Source organism: Thamnophis sirtalis, unplaced genomic scaffold, assembly GCF_051295495.1.
Source record: "Thamnophis sirtalis isolate CommonGarterSnake01/CBP01778 unplaced genomic scaffold, rThaSir2_p1.2 scaffold_5, whole genome shotgun sequence".
Lineage (NCBI taxonomy): Eukaryota > Metazoa > Chordata > Lepidosauria > Squamata > Natricidae > Thamnophis > Thamnophis sirtalis.
In genome coordinates this window covers 88467137-88489417 of record NW_028261385.1, presented here as the reverse complement: position 1 = coordinate 88489417, position 22281 = coordinate 88467137, and the positions used below count along the sequence as shown (strand labels likewise).

The 22281-nt window shown below is 37.0% G+C and overlaps 1 protein-coding gene across 1 annotated transcript in view; it reads right to left on the bottom strand.

Annotated features, from left to right (window-relative positions):
• Window positions 1-259: 259 nt before the first annotated feature.
• Window positions 260-22281, bottom strand: part of SVEP1 (sushi, von Willebrand factor type A, EGF and pentraxin domain containing 1) — a 154551-nt gene continuing 132529 nt past the window's right edge. The window contains exons 42-49 of the mRNA XM_087716154.1: window positions 20742-20915; window positions 19715-19888; window positions 14420-14596; window positions 13559-13729; window positions 9903-9998; window positions 7153-7248; window positions 5455-5548; window positions 260-4094 (exon numbers count right to left, since the gene is read on the bottom strand). Coding sequence (XP_087572280.1) covers window positions 4064-4094; window positions 5455-5548; window positions 7153-7248; window positions 9903-9998; window positions 13559-13729; window positions 14420-14596; window positions 19715-19888; window positions 20742-20915 — 1013 coding nt within the window. The 3' untranslated portion in view covers window positions 260-4063. The remainder of the gene's footprint in view (window positions 4095-5454; window positions 5549-7152; window positions 7249-9902; window positions 9999-13558; window positions 13730-14419; window positions 14597-19714; window positions 19889-20741; window positions 20916-22281) is intronic.

Here is a 22281-nt window from a genome sequence, read left to right as displayed (position 1 = left end):
TGTCTCTTTTGTGAAAGAGGGGCAGACGGCATAGATTGATTATTTTGGGAACAGCTATAGACTTCTTACCCCACTGACACCCAGCTCCTACTCTTTGAAGGTTGCTTCAAAGCACTCCCATGAAGCTTTGTTCAGCTCAAATAGCAGCAGCAGCTAAGATGGAGGATTAGAAAGGTCCAACACTTTCTCTCATGCTACCAAATAAGCTTTTTATCCCAGTAGCAGAAAGTAGCTACCCAAAGAAGAAACACAGATCAGATTACAGGTACTAAATGGGTGCAACTTTATTTACAATGTAAAGTGCATCACACAGAAATTGTTGAAACACAAGACAGGTGGTAACATAAATTACAATATATTTTATGGGTTTAAACCGTAGTTTTTTTTTAAAAGCAATGATGATTCTTCTACAGATGTAATAATAAGAACAACAACCTAATTTTGACTCTCCATCTTTTTCCTTTCAGGCATCACACTTCCTTCTAGCAGACCTACATCTTGTGCATCCTTTTTAGGTCAGAGTTTGCACCTTCTTTATTAATCCAAATAAACGGGGAAAATGTATGAACTGCTAGTGCTGAAAATAAGCAATCTTATTTTATTATTGTATGTTATCTTTTATCATTTGCCATACAAACATTTTGGCTCAAAGTATAGCCATTCATCTGGTGTGTGTGAATAAATAGGAAAAGAAGGAATCTTGCAAAGAAAAAGGTACCACGAGGACGGTTAATTTATTTTAGAGTTCTTTTCCCATTTTATGAAGATTGTCTTATAGCTGAAATCTTATACATAATTAACTCAGGATCTGCCCCCCTGGGAGTAGGCCTGGTGAAATGGATTTCTAAGAATGAGCTGCATCTATTAAAAAGTAATGTAGAATTGGAAGCCTCTTAAAGATCATTAGGAAGATAAGCCAGCCACTGAAAATGTTATTGCTATATTTTCTGGAAGAGCTTGTATAAGATAGAATGTATTTCAGTTTTAGTAATACATGCCCTTAGAATGAGTGGAAAAAGCCCAACCCAATTTCTTATTAGAAAGATATGGATGGATTTATTTACTAACTGCTGTTGTGCTAGCAAGCAAATTGCTGTCTCTCAGAGGTTTTGCTTCCTGATTAAAACTGAACATATATTTCAATTTTCCTTTTAATTTGGAAAATGCTTAGGAGAAAAAAAATAGGTCTGTTTATTCCTTCTAAATGACTAAAATCCTTCATAAGAACTTGAGTGTCAAATTATAAACATATGCAAGCATGCCCAAGAAGGGAAAGACATGGATAAATAGTGTGACCATACAAGCTACAATTACTCACTTCTATACTGTAATGCAGCTTCCTCAATAAACTGGAAGTGGAATTACAGTGTTGAATCTACACACTGGGCTAACCCCTGTCCACAGAACAAATTATAATAGGGTGGCATAGTATTTATAAATATATGTAGTATGCTACAGATACGAATTAATCACATTTTCCTCATCTCTAAAGATCTGCAGATGTTTCAGTTTGCAGTGTTTGCGAAACAATAGAAAAGTGTGCAATCTGAACAATTTAAGCAGGAATTGTGGCTCCCAAAAACTCAATATATGCAAACTACTGTTTCTAACCATATCATTCAAACCACAAAGCCCCACAGTATCTGACATATGTCTTTCACTGGAGGCTAGATATGCTTTGCTTTAATCTTTTCATAATATTTATTTTTGCATTGTGTTCCATAGTTGATACACTCTGGGTTCTTAAGCCAAGCAGAGTTGGGCATGGCTAGTATTTGGATGGGAGAACATTTAAAAATTTCAAGTCTCTCTAACAAAATCCCAGAGGGCAATTGCACATCTCCTCCACGCTGTTGTGAAGAAAAATGTATGTTGGTGCAACCAGATTTTAACAGATTCACAAGGGATCTTGCAGGTCATCTAGTCCAACCCCCTGCCCAAGCAGAAGACCCTACGGCTCTAGGCTCTACCTAGGATTGAACTCACAAACTCCTGATGGTGAGGTGAGAACTCCACCTCTAGGTCATAGAGTTCCCCTTGGAGGTAGATTGCTAATTCGGAGTGTTCTGTCTCTATCAGCAAGAGTCCTCTATGCTAAATAAAAAGAAACCAGCAAGTGCAATATAGCAAATAATGCAAGACAAGGAGATGGGGAGAAATGAGGAAAAAGGCATTCTCTTTTCAAATCTATTATTTCAGACACTGTCATTATCAAACCTCTCAGGAAACTTTCCTCCACAGAAAATTAATCATGCTATTCCCATATACACATTTAATGTTATGTCCACCCTTTAGTTTTTGCTTTCGGAAAGAATAACTTTCAACCTGATCTGAAGCCCAAAATAAAATTGCTATAATCAAGCAGGGAAAGATAAAGAGTATTGCTTCAAAAATATAAGGTTCCATTTGTGGGGGGAAAAGGGCTAATATAGATGCATCCATTGTAATATGTATGAACTGTCTTACAGGAAAGTAATGCAGTAAGGAACAAACACATTAGTTTTAAGGACACAAAAGTAGTCCTTCCTACTTTTTACCTTCGCAGCAACTAAATTATTCTGGTGGATGTCTCTGGATATAATTATTACAGTGTTTAACCACAGCCTTTTTGTATTACTGTAGATACCATGCTGCCTTTCAATTGGGACTCAGCAGTTCTTTTCCTGAGAAATGAATATGTTGAGGAATGTTATTTTAAAACAGTCTTATATTTTAAATCCAGGATAAGTAACAGCTGCTTATTAATTTCAATGGAAACTGGAGGCTATTTTTCCTGTTTTGACAAGTGATGCATTCTAGCAAATAATATCAAAAACACAAAATCTGGATTTTTACTTTTTTTCCATGGGAAAGGCAACTACCGTTTTACTTGGTTTGAACTAAGCGCTAATCATTCACCAAATCCATGTATATTTTAAATATTTATCCATGATAAAATAACAAGTACTTTCCCAGTAAACAGGCTTGATTTTAGCGGCCAGCAACACATTTTTGTAGGCAGTTAAGTCTCTACTGACGTATTTCCTCCCTTTCTGATTCTTTTTCCTTCACAGATAGCCCGCTCACTGGCCTACATAGAAGAAAACATGGATTGGCTCTCCGATTTATTAGTATTCTTATCAAACCTGGAAGAATTCCATATTGAGAGCTCCCTATTAAGCAACAGCCTTCTAAGCCATGGAAAAATACCCGAAGTATTTTCTTAGCATGAGTGGAGGGATTGGTGGCCTTCATATATTCATATTTATTTTGAAAACAGAATATTCTTATTTACCAACTTTAAACCATTTGGAATGCTTGAAGCTCTAGATTCAAATTTGTTCCATCAAACAACAGTAGCTAAATATTTTCCATCTTGCAATTACTATAATGAAATAGACAAATGGTTTGCAGGAGGTATGTTAGACCAAACAAATCTAACATGACAATCATTTATTATTCATCTCATTTACTTATAAAGGATATCGGGTACGTTAGCATATAAAGAGATCATGATGGAAAGACTGAATTTCCCCCTTTTCCATGTGTTAACTTTCCTCTCTCTATTTCTGCATTGCTTTCAATAGTGGATCCAATAACAGAGAAGAGACCCAAGTATAAGAAGGTTCGACTCAAGACCGAGAAATCATAGTTCTTAAGTCTAATGCATTCACTTACATTTTTACTTATGTTACATCACTTACATGAGGTGGGAGGGGAAAGGAAATATGAGTTTAATTAAGTTTCATACCCAATGCAAGCATCTTTTTTGGCCATGGAATACAACTTAAACATAAGAGTTTTGCACCCATAAAATGAAAGACTGTAAGGTTTTCTCTTTCAGCGAATAAAATTTGTACATTTGTGTGTTTGACAGCAGCAACATTTTTTAGCATGTATCTTTCTGCAAGAGAAAAAAAAACCCATACAGATGCTTCCATTCAAAATTAAACGTTTAAGAAAAATATAATAATAATAAATTCAGAACAGTTTTTAAAAAATCCACTATATTTGATTTTACAGTGACTGTAGTACCAAAATCCACTGGATTGGAATCAGAGTCTTCGTAGCTTTTGCTCTTAAATTAAAAGTGGTGGAATCCAGATTTCCGCTTTCTAGGTTAGTAGACAAGGGAAAAAAGGGGGGAAAGGAGTCAATTATTCTTGGCAGATTATGAAATGCAAAGAGAAATCTGTTTGGTTGCATAAGGGGGATTCTACTATAACATGACAAGGTCTGTACACCTCTGAAGCCAGGCCTTTGCACATATATCACCACCTGTGTGAAGAAACCCAGACAGAAACAGGAGCTCCCAAAGGCACTTTTCCAAAAGGCAACTGGACTTCCTTGGGTTTTCCCTTAAAAACATTTTGCTTCTCATCCAAGAAACTTCTTCAGTTCTGAAGAAATGAACTAAACTGACAGCTGAAGAAGCTCCTTGGATGAGAAGCAAAACGTTTTCAAGGGGAAAAAAAACAAGGAAGTCTTGGAAAAACACCTTTCGGTCAACCATGACCTGGATGATTGAAACTCTCCATAGACAGAATAGAATAGAATAACAGAGTTGGAAGAGACCTTGGAGGTCTTCTTGTCCAACCCCCTGCTTGGGCAGGAAACCCTACACCACTTCAGACAAATGGTTATCCAACATCTTAAAAACTTCCAGTGTTGGAGCATTCACAACTTCTGGAAATTGTTCCACTGATTAATTGTTCTAACTGTCAAGAAATTTCTCCTAGTTCTAAGTTGCTTCTATCCTTGATTAGTTTCCACCCATTGCTTCTTGTTCTGCCCTCAGGTGCCTTGGAAAATAGTTTGACTCCCTCTTCTTTGGGGAAACCCCTGAGATATTAGAACACTGCTATCATATCTCCCCTAGGCCTTCTTTTCGTTAAACTATAGAAATAGGAGCTTTGAATGCTGTTCCTTATATTAAGGGAAAATCTCTTCCTACCAAGCGGCAGTTCAGCACATTCTCCATTAGTTCCAACAGAAGTTCTGTTCAAAATGAATATTGAATGGAGAAGAGCTCTGGCTTTAGTTGAACGTATTACAAAGTATATATAAATTGGCATGGGACTAGCATGGACTAATTTTGGAATTAAAATCATGGGTAAATTGTAAATTAATTAATAACATGGGTGAATTGTAAATGTAAATTGGAGTGTAAATGTAAATTGGAGCATGGACTCATTTTTGGAATTAATGACATAGGTTGAAATGAGGTACCGCCAACACTTCAAGAAAATATCTTGAATTAGACTACTCTGCATCTTGCTTTCAAGGATTTCTTCAAGCGAACAGATTCTCCTATAAACAGCCAGGTCTCTCTAATGCTAACTAATTCTCTGGGATTAATGCTCAAGTGGGAAATTGCAAGCTAGTCTGCAAGACAGATTGACAGAGACCAAAAAAGGTGAGTTTAAAAAAAATCCCTGGTAGGTTATACATCTCACAAGACAAAGACAAATATACCTAGAGCAGTCATGTCCAGTCCATGGTGAAGTACAATGGCATCGGTTTGGTCGTATACATTTCCCACCATTTAAGCATGGAGAGTGGCAAACAGCTGCATTGGAAGATCATAGAGAGGCATTACCACTTAGCGCAATTAAGATATGCTCCAACATTTGGGGTCACATTTTTTACTATTTATATAAATAGTACCTAGAATTACTGAAATAGCATAGCTGTTTGTGTTCACCTAATGAGTCAAAATAGCAAAAGGTACTTCTAGATACTGTACAGTACACAAGGTATTTAAGCAATTCATTTGAAAGAAAGCATACAAGATGAACAGAGTACAGGTAAGTTTTCATATGCAAATCGAGCTTGAAGAAGATGAAGGTTAAGAAAAAATAGAAAAATATGTCATACTATCTTTACTGAATAAAATTATCTTTAAAGAACTGAACTTAGCTATGTATTTTTTAACGATTTTAATTCTTCTTAACTTTCCATTTTAAAATCCCTTGTATTTGCCTTTCAAATATCTCAGAGAAGCAATATGAAAATATGTATATCCCTTCAAATATGAATGCAAAATAAATATTGTGGGTACACATGGAAATTTTATTATTTGGCTTTAGAAATAGAAAAAGTTACATATGAAGTAAAATGATGTCTACATGATAGCAGGGTACTATTAAGTGCCTTTTTTTGGTTCAACTAGTTATTTCTAAATAGGTCCTGATTGTAAAATGTATATTGCTTGGCCTGTTTGGCTAGGGAGATGTTCCTGTGAGTGATTTGTGGTTTGTGAAAATAATCACATTTTGTACCAGAGAGCTTATTAAGAGAAAGGTTTCAAACTTTCTCCTAAATCACTGATTTCAAAGAATGGTCTGCCTTAAAACATGTAAGGCTTGAAAACCAAGCAATATATTGTTGTATCATAATTATTTCGTCCAAACCAGGTGTGAAATGCTACTGGTTTGGATGGTTCACCCTAATCGGTAGTAAAAAAAATGCTACCGGTTTGGGCGAACCAGTAGTTCCGATGATCAGTTGTGTGACAATCAGCTGTGCGCACGATTTATATTCGCAGGAAATCCTGCTTTCTAGCGAATCTAAATCACGCGGCACAGCTGTTACCCCCGTTCTACTTATCTTTTCAGATTCAGAAAAGGTTTCTTAATCCTCCTCTTTAAGCACTGCATGGTAGCACCTGCGGTGTGCATGCACATGAAGTGCTTGTTTAGTGCACATGCGTGCAAAGGAAACTGGTAGCGAAGGGAACCAGTAGCAGACTTCACAACATTTCACCCCAGCTCCAAACTTCCAAATAATATGAAGGTAGCAAAGACATGCATTTCCAGATAAGACATGTAAAGATATATAGGCAGTCCTCATTCAGAGACCACAATTGAGACCACAATTTTGGACCAGTAATTTAAGACCTTTGGAGGCTTGTCAATCAAAGAAAAGGTGAAATAAGATCAAAAGCACAGTTATAATTTCACTTAGCGGCCATTCACAAGTGAATGGCCTTAAATTGAGGAATAAGTTTTGACATTGTTGTAACTGCAAATATCACTAAATGAAGACTATTTGTACTGACTGGTTCTGCTTACTGATTTTTTTTTCCAGAACTCATTTGGTTAAGCTGCATTTACGCTTTGTATTAAAGTGCTATTGGGAGGTTGCGGGAAATTCTGAATTAAAAGTGCTTACCTTGATGGCAGCGTGAGCCAGTCCATCCAGTTGGGCAATCACATTGGTAAGGGGCCACACATCGACCTCCATTCAGACAATGCAGGATGCAGATGGCTGAAGGAAAAAAAAAGGGAGTGAGAGTGGAAAGAAGAAGAAAGGTTTCTTTCAAATAAACAACACTGGTTCTATTTTTCATGAAACTAGAACAATTATCTCCCTCCCCATCACTTTCCAAAGACTTATCCATGTTGGTCTTCATTAATAATATCACAAAGAGCCTCCTAGCATTCTAAAATTTGATACATTTATTATCACACATAATCATTCAGAGCATTTACTGTAATCTTCCCTGTATCCTCTTTCTAAGTATACAAAACATTCCCAATTTGCAGTTCAAACAGACTGATTTCTTCAAACTTGTATAATCTGTCTTCTAATTATTAAGGAGTGACTATTAGTGTGCTACAAATCTTCTTAATTTCATAAAATTCTTGTTATTTTTAATCAGTCCAGAATAGATTTTAGGTACAAGTGGCACAAAAGAAAAAAGAAATTAAGAAAAAAAGGCTTTTTTGCTTCGGTCAGTGAAGTATTCATTTAAAAAATTACTCACAGAAACTCAGTATTCAAAGCATAAATCTTCACATTTTTATTATTAGAATAATGCCCTGATTTCTGTTTGTTAACAATGTATTTCTTCTCCATTCTATTTTTAAAGTAACACCCTTCAAAATGGAACTCAAAATACATCCTGATTCTGTAAATGATAAATTAGAGGTTTTTGTGTGGGTGAGAAAGAAAGTAGAGCCTGGGTATAATAGATACTAAGTTTATAAATAAATCTTCAGTTTTCTATACCACAATTACTACTTTCATAAACATTTCAATCAAGTTGTACAACTTTTCAAATTACTCATCAATATGCTGCCACTTTGGAACATACAAGATTTTAAACCAAGATGTTCCTGACCACACTGATTAGAAAGCAGTGTGCTTTAAAATTTGTATGATCTAGATCTAATTAACATGTGTAATGTGAATTTCAAGTTAAGTCTATTAATACCGTGTTTCCCCGAAAATAAGACAGGGTCTTATTTTCTTTTGACCCCCAAAATAAGCACTTGGCCTTATTTTCAGGGAAGTCTTATTATTTTTGGGTGCAGGAGGCAGCGAGTGTGGTCACCTCATGGCTGCTGCTGTGTTGCAATATTTTTGGAGAGGGCTTATTTTTTGGGGAGGGCTTATTTTAGTGCATGCGCTCAAAAGCCTGATTAGGTTTATTATCTCGGGAGGTCTTATTTTCAGGGAAACAGGATATAAAGAATGTTTTCCTTAAAGTTCATTTTCCTTCTTCTAATGGATTCTACCAGTGAGATGTTTCATGATTCTAGATAAAAGACAATATGACATACTGCATTTCTAATATATGACTAACAGAACCATTAAAAATAATAATAAAAATAAATAACAATGAGGAACATGTCATCTTCCTTTGTCTTTGTAGCTGAAATTCTTGGTGCATGCTAGCAGGTTTCCCTGTGAAGTGTAAATTCAGGCTTACATTTTTCAACCCCTTTACATTTTGTGTATAATCAGTTCAGCTGGCTTTAAAAATACTAGCAAATGAGAATAACATGGAGCAGATGCTCTTTATGTTTTTATGCTACAGTCTATTTCAGTTGAACGTGGTCATAGTAGGAGGTGGAAGAATGGTTTTGACTGTATGTTTTGGACCACCATATTGCATACAATCTCCAAATCAAATTTCTGATGACCACAAACGATGGTAAAGAGGTCAGAATTGAAAAAGCTTCTTGGATCAGAAGTGAAATGTCTTCAAGGGAAAAAAAGGATTGGCTTTATTTCACTTGGATCTTGGACTTAAAAGGTCCCCAAATTAAAAATTCTTCAGAGTCAAGTTTGATTTTTGGTTATTACATGCAATATTTGTAGCCAAAATAGGGAAGAGATTTGCCTTAGCTTCTTCTGTTTGTTTTTACCAAGCTACTGTAATCTAGTTTAAAGCTGTAAGGTTTCTTCAGATGTTCTCAAACAGACCCGTATTATTCCTTTTCTTAAACAAAATTCCTGATTAAAATAGTGAAGCACAAGTTTTGGGGGTTATGAATCCCTGTTCAGGAGTTCCTACTCATGCAACAGGAGCTTGTCCAAAACGAAACAATTCTACTCAAGATTTAAAATACAGTGATACACAACCAAGACATATTGCCCTAAGCCTGTTGAGAAAGGATAATTTCCACACCATTTATTTTAATACATGGAAGATAGATGATCTATGACAAGCAATAATGAGACAAAGGGGGATGGAACACCTGATGTATCTTTTTCTATTATTTATCTTTCCTCACTAAATAGCATGAAAAGTGAGCAGCTGATTAAGGCAGGAAACTTACAAAATAGTAGATAATAATTACTGATTCTTTCTTGAGATTATTGACATTCCAATCACAAGGACATTTATAAGTACAAGTCTTAAAAGAATCTCATCATATACAAACTAAGCCGAATCAACCTTCTATTGGTCTTAATGACCAAAATAACTTTTATTGAATAATTTGCTACACCACTAGCATGTCATCTATTTATTTTAAAAGGAAAACTGGGGTAGAGAATCCCAAACATGTAGAAAAAAACATTCCTCAGCCTAGTATGTCAGAATTATAAGAAGATGCAAAAGTCTTACTCTGGATTGCTCAGGAGAACAATAATGAAAGTAAATATAATATTTTTAAATGAGGGATACGTACGCTCTTCACAGAGGCGTCCCATCCAACCCTCAAGACAGGAACAAACATTTGGCCTCTCACAAAGACCCCCATTCTGACATGGGAACCGGCAAACAGCTAGACAGAGCAACAAAATCGAGTTAGAACAGGAAATTATAAAGCAAAAGTTATTCATCGGAAAAATAAACACTAGTAAGCTGATAAGGAAAGAAAGCACACAAACATTTATTGATTATAAGGAAAGCATCTGGTATAGTATTTTAGAATTACTAGGCAAAAATCCCTTGGTTAAAATCACTTCAGCTATGTGATTATGTAGTGTCAAACTAGGTTGTCTTCAGAAGGCAGATTTCCCTTTTTATATTTATGAGGTTTAATTTTCTTTTTAAAAAATTGTCTATATCAGGGGTGTCAAACTCACGCTGTCATATTGTGGTCACGTGACCTATCACTACTTCCCCTTCGCTAAACTGGGGGTGGGCACAGCCAGCACGTGATGCATCCGGCCCACCGGCCGGATGTTTGACACCCCTGGTCTATATGATTCTGGAAGTGGGAATCCAAGGAATCGCCTGCCCCTTACCCTTCTGCCAAAATATCCATATCCACAATAGCAATATTTCAGGTAATGAATCTGCACCTGTAACCCTTTGCAGGCATCCCTGCATCCATCCTCTGCTGCCCACAAGCTCTTTTCTGCCAGCTGGTAGGTGCCTGGGCTCCACGTTAAGCTACCTCACGTAGCCAAGGAGGCAATTGTTTATTGTGTGTAGTATCTAATTGTGGATCCACTAGGCAAATTCTAAAATAGGATGAACAGAAGCCTGAATCTGGTACACGTATTACTGAGAAACAGTTCAGGATTACAAGGCTTGAAAACAAAATTTATGCTTATAATTATATAATACTCTTTAATGATATATCTGTAATTGGTTGAGAGCATATCCTCAAACCCAGGACATCTGCTAATATTGCTCATACTAAAGATTAACATGATCTGCTTTCATGCTGCCTCTGATGTAGGCCCTTCAAAGCAAAATGCTGGAAGTCTTTTGTTAGTCAATAAGCCTCCATTATTTATAACACACTTTTAAAAATGAGTAAGGAGAAGTCCATTATGACATCAATCAGGAAAATATAGGCCATTTCTGCTACTTCTGCTTTTTTCTGTCACCTGCTTTGAGGCAGGAAGATGAGAACAAATACTATACAATATAAATAGTTATTATTTAAATATAATCTTATTTTTCCCAATAGGTGGTGTTCGCTAGTGATAAATAATCCATAAGACACTGTACAAATAAAAGTATTGTAACAATATAAAGACTTCAAATTTATATTGCTGTTCCCATTGTGTAATCCTATACCATTTGGGAATAGATTAATAACATATTCAATATTTGGAACTAAGTCCTATAGATTTTAAATTCAATGGAACTTTTTTCATCCAAGAAGAAATTGTAGAAATTGTGGACAGTGACATGCACAGCACACCAAGATGATGTGTGAAATACATATAGTAATACTATTACGCAAATACTATTATTATTTATATCCTAACATGTCATGTATGTTTATCATGGTACTTGTAGGACATTACAGCATTAGCATGTTCTGCCATTTGGGACCCCCCCCCCCCCAGTTATTTTGCCACAAACTGTTTGGTCTACCAACTTGAAATCTACCCATGTTCTGAAAACAACAAGTAAGAATATTTCTTTTTTCTGTAATAGAACTGAAATTTGCATGTCGTGAGTGCTAAATATGGACTATACCTACTTCCCAAATTGCTTAGAACAGTTTTGGACCTCATGTGGTCAGTTTTTCTCTACTATTCATTAAGGCAACCCAGAGTTGCCTTTTGAGGCTTTTGGAAAAAAAATGATGTTATTTTAAGAGTCACATTCAGAGTGGACTTCTTAAAGCAGCAGAATCTTTTTTAAGCTCATACATACTACCTGAAAAAGTAATTATGTTGTAAAGAAAACAGAGAAATGCTGGCCTCGTGGAGTGTTTGAAGCACTTCCTCTGAAACATCTTTGAGATGTGCACAGTGTTAATAAGTATAGAATGTTTCTGGCAAGTCCAATTCCTTTTGCCCTATAAGAATTATATCATTCTGTGTGGGTGAGAAGAAAAAAGAAGGTCATGTAACCCCTGCAGGCAGTCAAGAGTTATGGGGTAGAAAAACAACTGCTGAAAGACAAGCAGTGATTGACAGGCTCCCCTTTGAGGTCAGAAAAGGCAGCTGCAAACAAACTGCTTACTTTCTGGCTGAAAGAAATTGGGAAGGGCCAATTGGGAAAGGATGAAGAGAAGGGAATGACTGGACTCAGCTAGCTAGTCTGCTAAATTCCTGGTTGCTGGTTCTGTTTATTGCACCAAAGACAATTGTGAATTTTGTAGTATATTAAAGTCTAAAACATTTCGGTGTAAAAAATTATAAGCCTAAATGTATCTTATGAAGGTCCAGTTCATAAAATTCATACTACAATGCATTTATTAGTCTTTAAGAGTACTGCAAATTTCTTTTTAACTTGTCTCTTTAATCTGCTAAAATGAATGTTGCCTCTCTTTGCCCTGAATGTATAACCCCTTAGGTGTAGAAGTAGAATATACAGCACAATATTCATAAACCAACCAATATTCAAAACAGGAAGCAAAGGAAAGGTAGATTTAGAAAACAGTGTTCCATTTAGAAAAAAGGCTCCTAAATGCAAAACATTTGTGGCAACAAGAAATAGGGGTACTATGGCAGTTCCCCAAAATGTCCTAATATAAAATATAAATATATAATATATATTATATAATATATTGTCAGATGTTTCAAACTTTTTATGTATTATAAGCTTTATTTTATATTATAAGCTCTTCCTTATAATGTCTACCTGAAGTCTGCAAGTGAGATTCAATCTTGCTGTATGTTGTTACTCCCTACTAATTATAGAAAGCAGAAGTGGAACAATATACTAGCACAACAGTGTCATATCAAATTGGGGGTTGTGCTTAATGTGATGTTGGTAAATAGAGTTTTAATCCAGAGCTCACATTTAATCTGCTTGTCTATTTCTTCTTTTTTCTTCCTTCCTTTTTTCTTTTATCTCCTTCCTTCCTTCTTCCTTTCTTCTTTTTTCTTCCTATCTTCCTTCCTTCCTTCCTTCCTTCCTTCCTTTTTCTTTACTTTTCTTTTCCTTCCTTCCTTCCTTCCTTCCTTCCTTCCTTCCTTCCTTCCTTCCTTCCTTCCTTCCTCAATTCTTTCTCTTTTTCTCTCATCCAGTTATTCAGGACATCAAAAAATGCATAGTGTTATGTGTTGTTTCTTTCACACTGAATGCCAATTTTGGCAAATTTCTGGAAAATGATCTTTGAAGGATACCATTAGCCCCATAGCTCTTATATCAGAGGTGGTATTCAGCAGGTTCTGACCAGTTCTGGTAGCGGAAATTTTGCGCAGTTCAGAGAACTGGAAAATACCACCTCTGAATGGCCCCACTCCCATCTATTCTCTGCCTACCGAGTTCCAGCTAATCGGGAGGGAATGGAGACTTTACAGTATCCTTCCCCTGCCATGCCCACCAAGCCACGCCCATAGAACTGGTAGTAAAAAAATTTGGATGCTACTACTGTCTTGTATGGAACACTGCCTTTACATAGTTGTTGTTGAAACACTAATTTACCTTTGCAAGCTGGGGTTCCCGCCCAGGTTCCGTTTTCTAAGCAGACACTTCGAAGGGAGCCCTCTAGCATGTATCCACTGTAGCATGAGTAGGTCACCATATCTCCATATTGATAAAATGTTCCACGTACCAAAGCATGTTCTACATGAGCAGGTGGCCCACAAGAGATCCCTTAATAGAAATGGCAACAAAGAATTTGTAATGGTAAGCCGCCTTAACAACCCGACATAGTGCGCAAGACATCACAGATAACAAATCACTGCAAAACTGAACCGTGGCAGTCTTTCTGTCTTCCAGATAGCTGCAGATAGACTCCAACATCTAGATTTGTGAGCATGGCTATCTGTAATCTTCTGTAATCAGCTGGTATATTGGAGCAAGGGAAGATTTTGTTATCTCCTTAAATATATACCCTTCACCTCCAAGAAAGGGAGTGTAGATAGAGAAACCTACAATCAGGAAAAAGGAGGAGCAGCTGTATTTCTACCTTACATTGCTTTGTGCCAAGAATTTGTGAGGAAAGATTATAGCAGCAGCAATGCCCTCTGATTTGTCCGAACATTTTTAGCTGAAGGATTGGCATCTTGTCCTCAGGGATTTTGTCTTGTCAGCCTAAAGGCTGTCCATTTTACGGCATCTTCAACTGATGGCTGTTCAGCCTTTGCTTGAATTTATTTAGCAACTCAGTACCTTTTCATGTATGACAGTTGCATTTGAGTATGTCTGAATGAATATATGTCCACTTACAAAATCTCTTATTTCTTGGTTTGATTCTGTAGCTTTCCTGAAGAGTCAGATGACACAAAAAACGATTTTAAAGAAAGAAACCAAAATGAAAGCCATTTTTCATTAGCTACTTACTCTCACATTTAGCTTTGGTTGGAGTCCAGACCTCATCAGGATTACAGCTAATCACAGATTGTCCCTGAAGCTGATAGCCTTCTCTGCATTTGATAAACACCTCTTGCCCAACATAAAAAGTTGTTTCTGAGAGAATGGCATTTTCTGGGATTATAATAGGTACAGGGCACGGATTTGCTGCATAAAGCATAGAAAGAGGGGAAAAGAGATTTTGAAGGATTACTGAAGTATTTGTATTTGTGTTTATTAGTTTGTCAAACATGTACAAGATAGCAGGTATAAATGTAAACATGGATATGAATGAAAGAAATGAGTACAAATAAATGGGGACAGTAGGACAGGGACGGTAGGCACGCTGGTGCACTTATGCATGCCCCCTTACAGACCTCTTAGGAATGGGGTGAGGTCCACAGTAGACAGTTTAACGTTGAAGCTCTGAGGGTTAAAGAATGTAACAACACTTCACATGAAGTGTTTAATACCACTTTATAATGCCTTGGTAAGGCCACATTTGGAATACTGCATTCAGTTTTGGTCACCATGATGTAGAAAAGATGTAGAGACTCTAGAAAGAGTGCAGAGAAGAGCAACAAAGAGGATTAGGGGACTGGAGACTAAAACATATAAAGAACGGTTGCAGGAACTGGGTATGTCTAGTTTAATGAAAAGAAGGACTAGGGAAGACATGATAGCAGTGTTCCATTATCTCAGGGGTTGCCACAAAGAAGAGGGAGTCAAACTATTTTCCAAGGCACCTGAGGGTAGAACAAGAAGCAATGGGTGGAAACTAATCAAGGAGAGAAGCAACTTAGAACTGAGGAGAAATTTCCTGACAGTTAGAACAATTAATCAGTGGAACAGCTTGCCTCCAGAAGTTGTGAATGTCCCAACACTGGAAGTCTTTAAGAAGATGTTGGATAGCCATTTGTCTGAAATGGTATAGGGTTTCCTGCCTAGGCAGGGGGTTGGACTAGAAGACCTCCAAGGTCCCTTCCAACTCTGCTATTGTATTGTATATCTTGACTCCCCTTATTTACTTACAAATTTCCATTCTTTCCCTTGGTTCTGGGAAATTTACTTATTATTCATTGTATATAATTTCCCCCCTGCCTTTCCTTATCAGAACAAAATAAGACTGTAAACTTCCAACAGATATTACCAGAGAGGAAAAAAAAATATTTGGCCTCTTTATTGTTTTTCTACTGAAGATTCCTTCTGTTGCTTTTTAATCATGTGATGGAAAATATAGGAAAACATGGCCCTTTTAATGTTTCTAGAGAAAGTGGCTTGAAGGGGAACACAATTTTTGCAAGAAAAAGATGAAGGAAAAACCTTGAGATAATCCTGTCTGGAATTCTGCTGTTAATTATTAAGAGGTGTGAATTAAAGGTTTTCTGCAGCTTCCACCAATGAGAGATTGCACATGGATGCACCTTTTACTGTTTTGTTATTCTGCTTGGTGGGAGTAGGGCAGGAAACAGTGCAAGACTGTCCCTTCATTCCAGTCATAGCCAATGCAGCCATTACCTTACAGGCAGTACTAGCCAAGAATGGACATCACGGCCAATGACATCTTCCTGCTTCGCCCTGTATCCCTCCTCCAAACAAAAACTTTAATTAAAAGCAATTAAAACCTTGTTTTTAGAAAGTTGCAAATGGATTAAGCTTCCTGATAAATTTGAAAAAAGATTCTGGAATTGATTGCAAAGAATCCTTCCTGTGGTAAAATGCTTTTGTTTGAATTCTTTTCTAAAACACACAATAACACAAGACTACAAAATTGGACCTTAGAAAAAATTCTAAGGAAATAAAAATTACAACTAAAGAAGAACATTCAAACTTGACTCATTAATAAAGAATGAAGCAAAATATTTTAACATTGGAATAATTTTTTGAACAATGGTCCCAGAGTTAGTTTAAAGAGTTTGTACCTATATAGAAAAACTGTGTAAAAGATGCTATGGAAGAAGAACAAGTTTTAACTGACATAAATGAGACTGATCTGAAAGTGGATTTAAAAATGACAGGCTATAATAATGACACAGAGACTGATGTTACACTGGACATACAAAAGAAATGGAATGATCTCTTAATTAAAAGGGATATACAAATAACACACCAAGAGAGTGACCTGGATGCATTTTAATATTGTGGTTAGACAAGAGGTTTATTAAAGCTTTGAAGATTTTTGTGAGAGGGAACAAAGAAAAATGGGAAAAAATTCAATTCTAGAACATTATTTGATATGTCTAAAGATCAATTGTTAGAAGTAAAAGGAAGGAATATAAACTTGTTTTGCTTGATCAAGGTTAAAACAGATATATTATTTCTGCTAACACTTTATGGAATTTTGCTGACATCAGGATTACAATGATGAGGCTTTATGGATTTGTTAATATATAAGATATGAGATATGGGAAGAAGAGATCATTGGCTATATTTTAAGAGAAGGTGATAAGTTAGTAAAATTGTTTATGATGAAAGGGGAAGTCATTTATATATTTTTCCCTTTTTCTTTGCTATATTCTTATTTCTTTTCTTTCCAGAAGTTATTAAAATGAGACTTTTCTGAAGAACATATGGGGATAATCTAGGGTGATGGCATTTGCAGATTCTTACTGCTCTATACTTACTGGATTTTTAAACGCTATTGTTGACCACTAAGAATCTTTGAAAATTATGGCTACATACAAATTAAGCCAATTCATCAACTGGAAGAGGGATTCCATAAATGGGATAAAAGCACTGAAAAGCTCTCAATAGATGTATTACTTGTCTTACATAAGGCAGCAGGCAGCAGAAAACCTCCGAAGATAATCAAACATAAAGGCAAGTTGACATTTTTTTCAAATACTTAGAGACTGTAAACTGTTTAGGACTTGATATTTAATTCCAGCAATTCGAATGGTATTTGAACACAGAGAAGAATGCCTGAGGTCCCTCCCCCCTTGTATCAGTGAGATTATGTTCCCTCTTGTTCTAATTGAAAAAAAAAAGTACTTTAAATTTTTACTCAGATCTTTTAAATGATTATTTTAAATATTTTTTTAAAATGCTGTTGGTTTGCCTTATGGATGTTTATATGCCACCAAGGTCACAAATGTGATTAGATTCATGCACCCACATACCTGAGGTTTCTGAACAAACCTCAAAAGCTCAATTTTTGATCAGAAATATTAGGTAAAAATTATTTCCATTTCTTCCTCTAATACTGTTTTCAAATGTTGAAATGTCATATGTGTCTGACAGGAAAAAGAATTAGATACACCATGGCTTGCTTGGCTGTACAATCTGACTCTGTATCTTTGCTGCCACCTTGAGGTGAATTAAGACATTTATAGCAAATGTTGTTATACAACAATTACTTCATCTTTCTCAAAAGTGAAATAAATATTTTAGAAATGTGGTTTAAAATTCTAAATATGTTGGATGCAGAGAAACAGATGTACACTATAGATAATTATCCTATGGCCAGTCAGTCTTCTACAGAAATAGAAATGATAATTCCTTTATAAGATATAGTCTTCTGAAGAATTGATAGTTATAATACAGCTTCTGCTGTGAGTCTTGGTGACTGAGGACATCTCCTTGAACAAGCAGAGATGATAACTGCTGGGCCTGATGAGTAGACCGATCCTTAGATACTCTCTGAAGGAGAACAGAATGGGAAATCTCCTATAATTGCCCTGAATGGCACTTTCTCTTTTATGGCAGGGGTGTCAAACTGGAGGCCTGCGGGCTGGATATGTCACACACAGGCCACGCCCAGCCCAGCTCCACAAAGGGGAAAAACGTTGCAATATGTCATGTGATGGCAACGTGACGCTGCGACTTTGACAACCGTATTTTATGATCTTCTATGGGATTGAGCACCAGGAGCTGAAGGAGTTGACATTATCGTTTCTAGAGCACTGGAGTCTTTAATAAGGACGTGAGGCCAGTCAAACTCATTTTTTAATCACATTTGGAAATGTTCAATTTAATCAGTTTATGGATATTAGAGACCTTTAAACAGTGAGCTTAGTATGACACTTGGTGAGTTTTACCTTCCTCTTGGGGTTTAAGAAGTTTTAAACAAAGGCATAATAATTTAAAATAATATATAATTGGCAGAAATAAAAAATAATAATTTTATCACAATAACAGAGTTGGAAGGAACCTTTTACGTTGTCTAGTCCAGTGGTCCCCAACTTTCTGGTTGCATGGACCGGTGGTGGTGGTGCATGGTGGGCTTGGGGGCAGTGGGGGAGGCAGTGGGTTTGTGTGCTCAACCTAATCCTGCGCAGGTGCAAATGAAGCTTCGTGCACTCGCCCACTGCTTGTACAGCCCAGGTCCCAATGGGCCATGGCTTGAAGTTGGAGATCTCTGCTCTAGTTCAACACCCACCCCCCCATAGCAGGAAACTGTATATCATTTCAGACAAATGACTGTCCAATCTCTTCTTTAAAAACTCCACTGGAGGAGTACCACTTCAAGTCATTCCATTGATTAATTATTCTGTTAGGAAATTTCTTCTTAGTTCTAGGATGGTTTTCTCCTTGATTAGTTTCCATCCCTTGCTGGAAACTAATCAAGAAGAGAACCAAGATAGGATTTTGATTTAGGACAGTTTTAAATGGATTGGAAAACCAAAGGGATTTGGAATATTGATTATTTTTTCTCTAAGGTATGAATCTAAGATTTGAAAAAATACATAATTAAATAACATACTTGGGTGGCAAATGAGTGAAATGAATTAAATCCATAGAACTGTGGTTTGATGAAGGTTGCAAATGGACACTAGAGGGAGCTAAACTACAAGGCAGAAAAGAGTTAAAAATGGCTAAGCCAGCAATAACTTTTTCTTATCTTAAAATAGTTGTTGATAACTGGACTGAGATATTAATAAATTATATTTCAGGAAGGATACAGATAAAAGTTTAAATAGATAACTTTTAGAAGATTATGAGAAAAAAAACTTACAATCTTTTATCAGAACATAACAGAGTTTGGAAGCGTGGAAGAGAACAATAGTGAGATTACCAAAATGGGAATACAAAAGACAAATCAAAGTCATGTGATGCTCCTTTGCTGTTTTAACTCAAGGGCTACCTGTATAATTATTAAAAACTTCAATACAAAAGGAATAATGGTTATAATGTAATATATATTCCAGAAGCAACTTTCTCGACTTGTTAGATTCAAACAGATCTAGCTCATGAATTTGAACATTTTGGAGAAAAATAATATCCAGAGCTCAGTTTTTTGGATGTTTTAAAGTAAAGACTACTGTCTATTATTAAAAGGGAACATACGTTTGCATGAAGGTGTTGGGTGGCTCCATATTCCAGCTTCTGTGCATTCTGCAATCTGTTCGCCTTCCAAACTATAACCCCTATTGCAGTAATACGCAGTTCTGCTGCCAACTGTATTATTTTCAGAGACAACGTTTCCATTCTCAATCAAATCTGGATCTTCACATCTGGTTTCTAAAAAGTGGGGTATGATAGTTAGGATACCTCTTCTCCTTTCAATCACTAACAATACAGGTAGTCCAGTAGTGGGTTCTGGCAGGCACTACTGCTGGTTCGCTCATGTGCACGTCGTGCGCGCATGTGCAGTGCAATGAAAATTGTTCTGCGCATGCGCCACCAGGAAAACCGGTTCAGGGGTGTGGCAGGCCTGGGTCGCTGCTGGTTCCAGTGACCCAGGCCGCCAAAGCACTACGGGTTCAGCCGAACTAGTCCGAACCCATCACTGAGGTAGTCCTTGACTTATAACAGTTCGTTTAGTTACCATTCGAAGTTACAAAGGCAGTAAAAAAAATGAATTATGACCATTTCTCGCACTTCCCATTGTTGCAGAATCCCCATGGTCACGTGATCAAAATTCAGTGCTTGGCAACTGACTCATATTTATAACGGTTGCAGAGTCCCAGGGTCATGTGGATCGCCTTTTGCGATTTTCTGACGAGCAAAGTCAATGGGGAAGCCAGATTCACTTAACAACCTGGTCATTAACTTAACAATGGCAGTGATAAATAACAACTGTGGCAAGAAAGGTTGTAAAATGGGGCAAAATTTACTTAACTCACTTAGCAAGGGAATGGTGGTAAGTTGAGGACTACCTGCAATCAGAGAATCTTCTGGATGAATTTTCATTGTCTAAAAAGGATTTAAAGACCTACAACTACTTTTGAAGCTGAATTCTGGGGCATTACTACACATACCTTGGAGTTGGAGTAAGAGGTGGTGTATTAAATTTACCAAATTGGCTTGGAATAGATTCCAGCAACAACAAATCTAGAAGAACTACAAGCCCCAAACAAAAACCCAGAGTCACCTTCACATGTTGGAAGGGGTTGACTCCAGGATCCATTGGCCAAGCAGGTGATGTTCTCCAGTCCACGTAAGTGATACCCGAAATTGCATACAAAATATATATTACTTCTGTACATATTTTCTGTGGCTATGGAAAATGCATTTTGTACTGTTGGAGGGGCTTCACATCTTATGCCTAAAAAAAGAAAAAAAGAATCTTTACTTCTGTAATTTATTACTTATTCTGATTCCTCTTTGGCTGTATGCTCAAGACATGAGTTTTTTTGCCAATGTGCTTGGATTGTAGCTCATTCACATATATTGGAGCTAATGGCGTCCACTTCTTGTTAACATGACAGATCCTTTAAGTTGACCCCTGTAACTCATATCCCTGATTACAACTGTAGAGAACTTCATCTCCAAGTAAAAAGTCTTTGCCAAAAACAGATCCATTATCTATTGGTTTGGGGGCAACCACTGGATATTTCTGAAGCTGAACACATACTGTATTTTTCAGAGTATAAGATGCACCTTTTTGCCTCAAAAGAGGCTGAAAATTGGGTGTGTCTTATACACTGAATGCAGCATTTTTTGCCTCCCGAAGCCCTGCCCCCTCACCAAAATGGCCGTGCAGAGCCTTATGGAGGCTTTCAGAGAGCTCCTGGGGGCTGGGGAGGGCCGAAATGAGCAAAAATGGGCCGTTTTTTGCTCCCCTAGGAGCACTCTATAAGCCTCCATAAGGCTGTGCATGCAATTTTCTTGACAAAAAATGGACCCATTTTTGCTTGTTTTTGGCTCCCCCCCCCAGGAGCACTCTGCAAGCCCCCCCCAAGACTATTCATGCCTTTAAAAAAAAAAGGGCCTGTTTTGTGAAAAACAACCAGTTTTGGGAGGTTTTCAGAGTGCAAAAACTTTTTTTTCCCCTTTCGGAAAGCTCTTTAACTGATTGATAAGAATTAGATTGATCAAGTGCTGTGCCAGCAGAAACAAAGTCTTAGGTGCTGCAGATTGTCAGGGATTTCCTTCTCCAGCACATGGATAAATACACCTGGAAACATCTACCTCCTTCCCTACTGTATTTCTTTCTTTCTTATTTCTTTCTTTTTCTTTCTTTCTCTCTCACCTACCTACTCTCTCTCCCTACCTACCTACTGTATTTCTCTCTCCCACACTCTACCTATGTACCTACCTACCTACTCTCTCTCCCTACCTATCTACTGTATTTTTCTCTCTCTCTATTTCTCTATCCCTCTCCCTGCCTACCTACTCTCTCTCCCTACCTTCTCTCTCTCCCCCTTTATCTACCTAACTACCTAACTACTCTCTCTCTCCCTACCTACTCTCTCTCTCTCCCCACCTACCCTTTTTTTTAAAATTGCCTCTTCAAAACCATGGTGCGTCTTATACTCCGAAAAATACGGTAGATTATTTTGCTGGCGAGAGTGGGATTGTGACAGATTCATCTGAAAGGGTTTTGCAGATGTCTACAGATCGTCCTGGCTTAACGAACGCATTTGCGAACCATACTCCATTGCTAAGTGCTGCAGTTATTAAGTGAGATA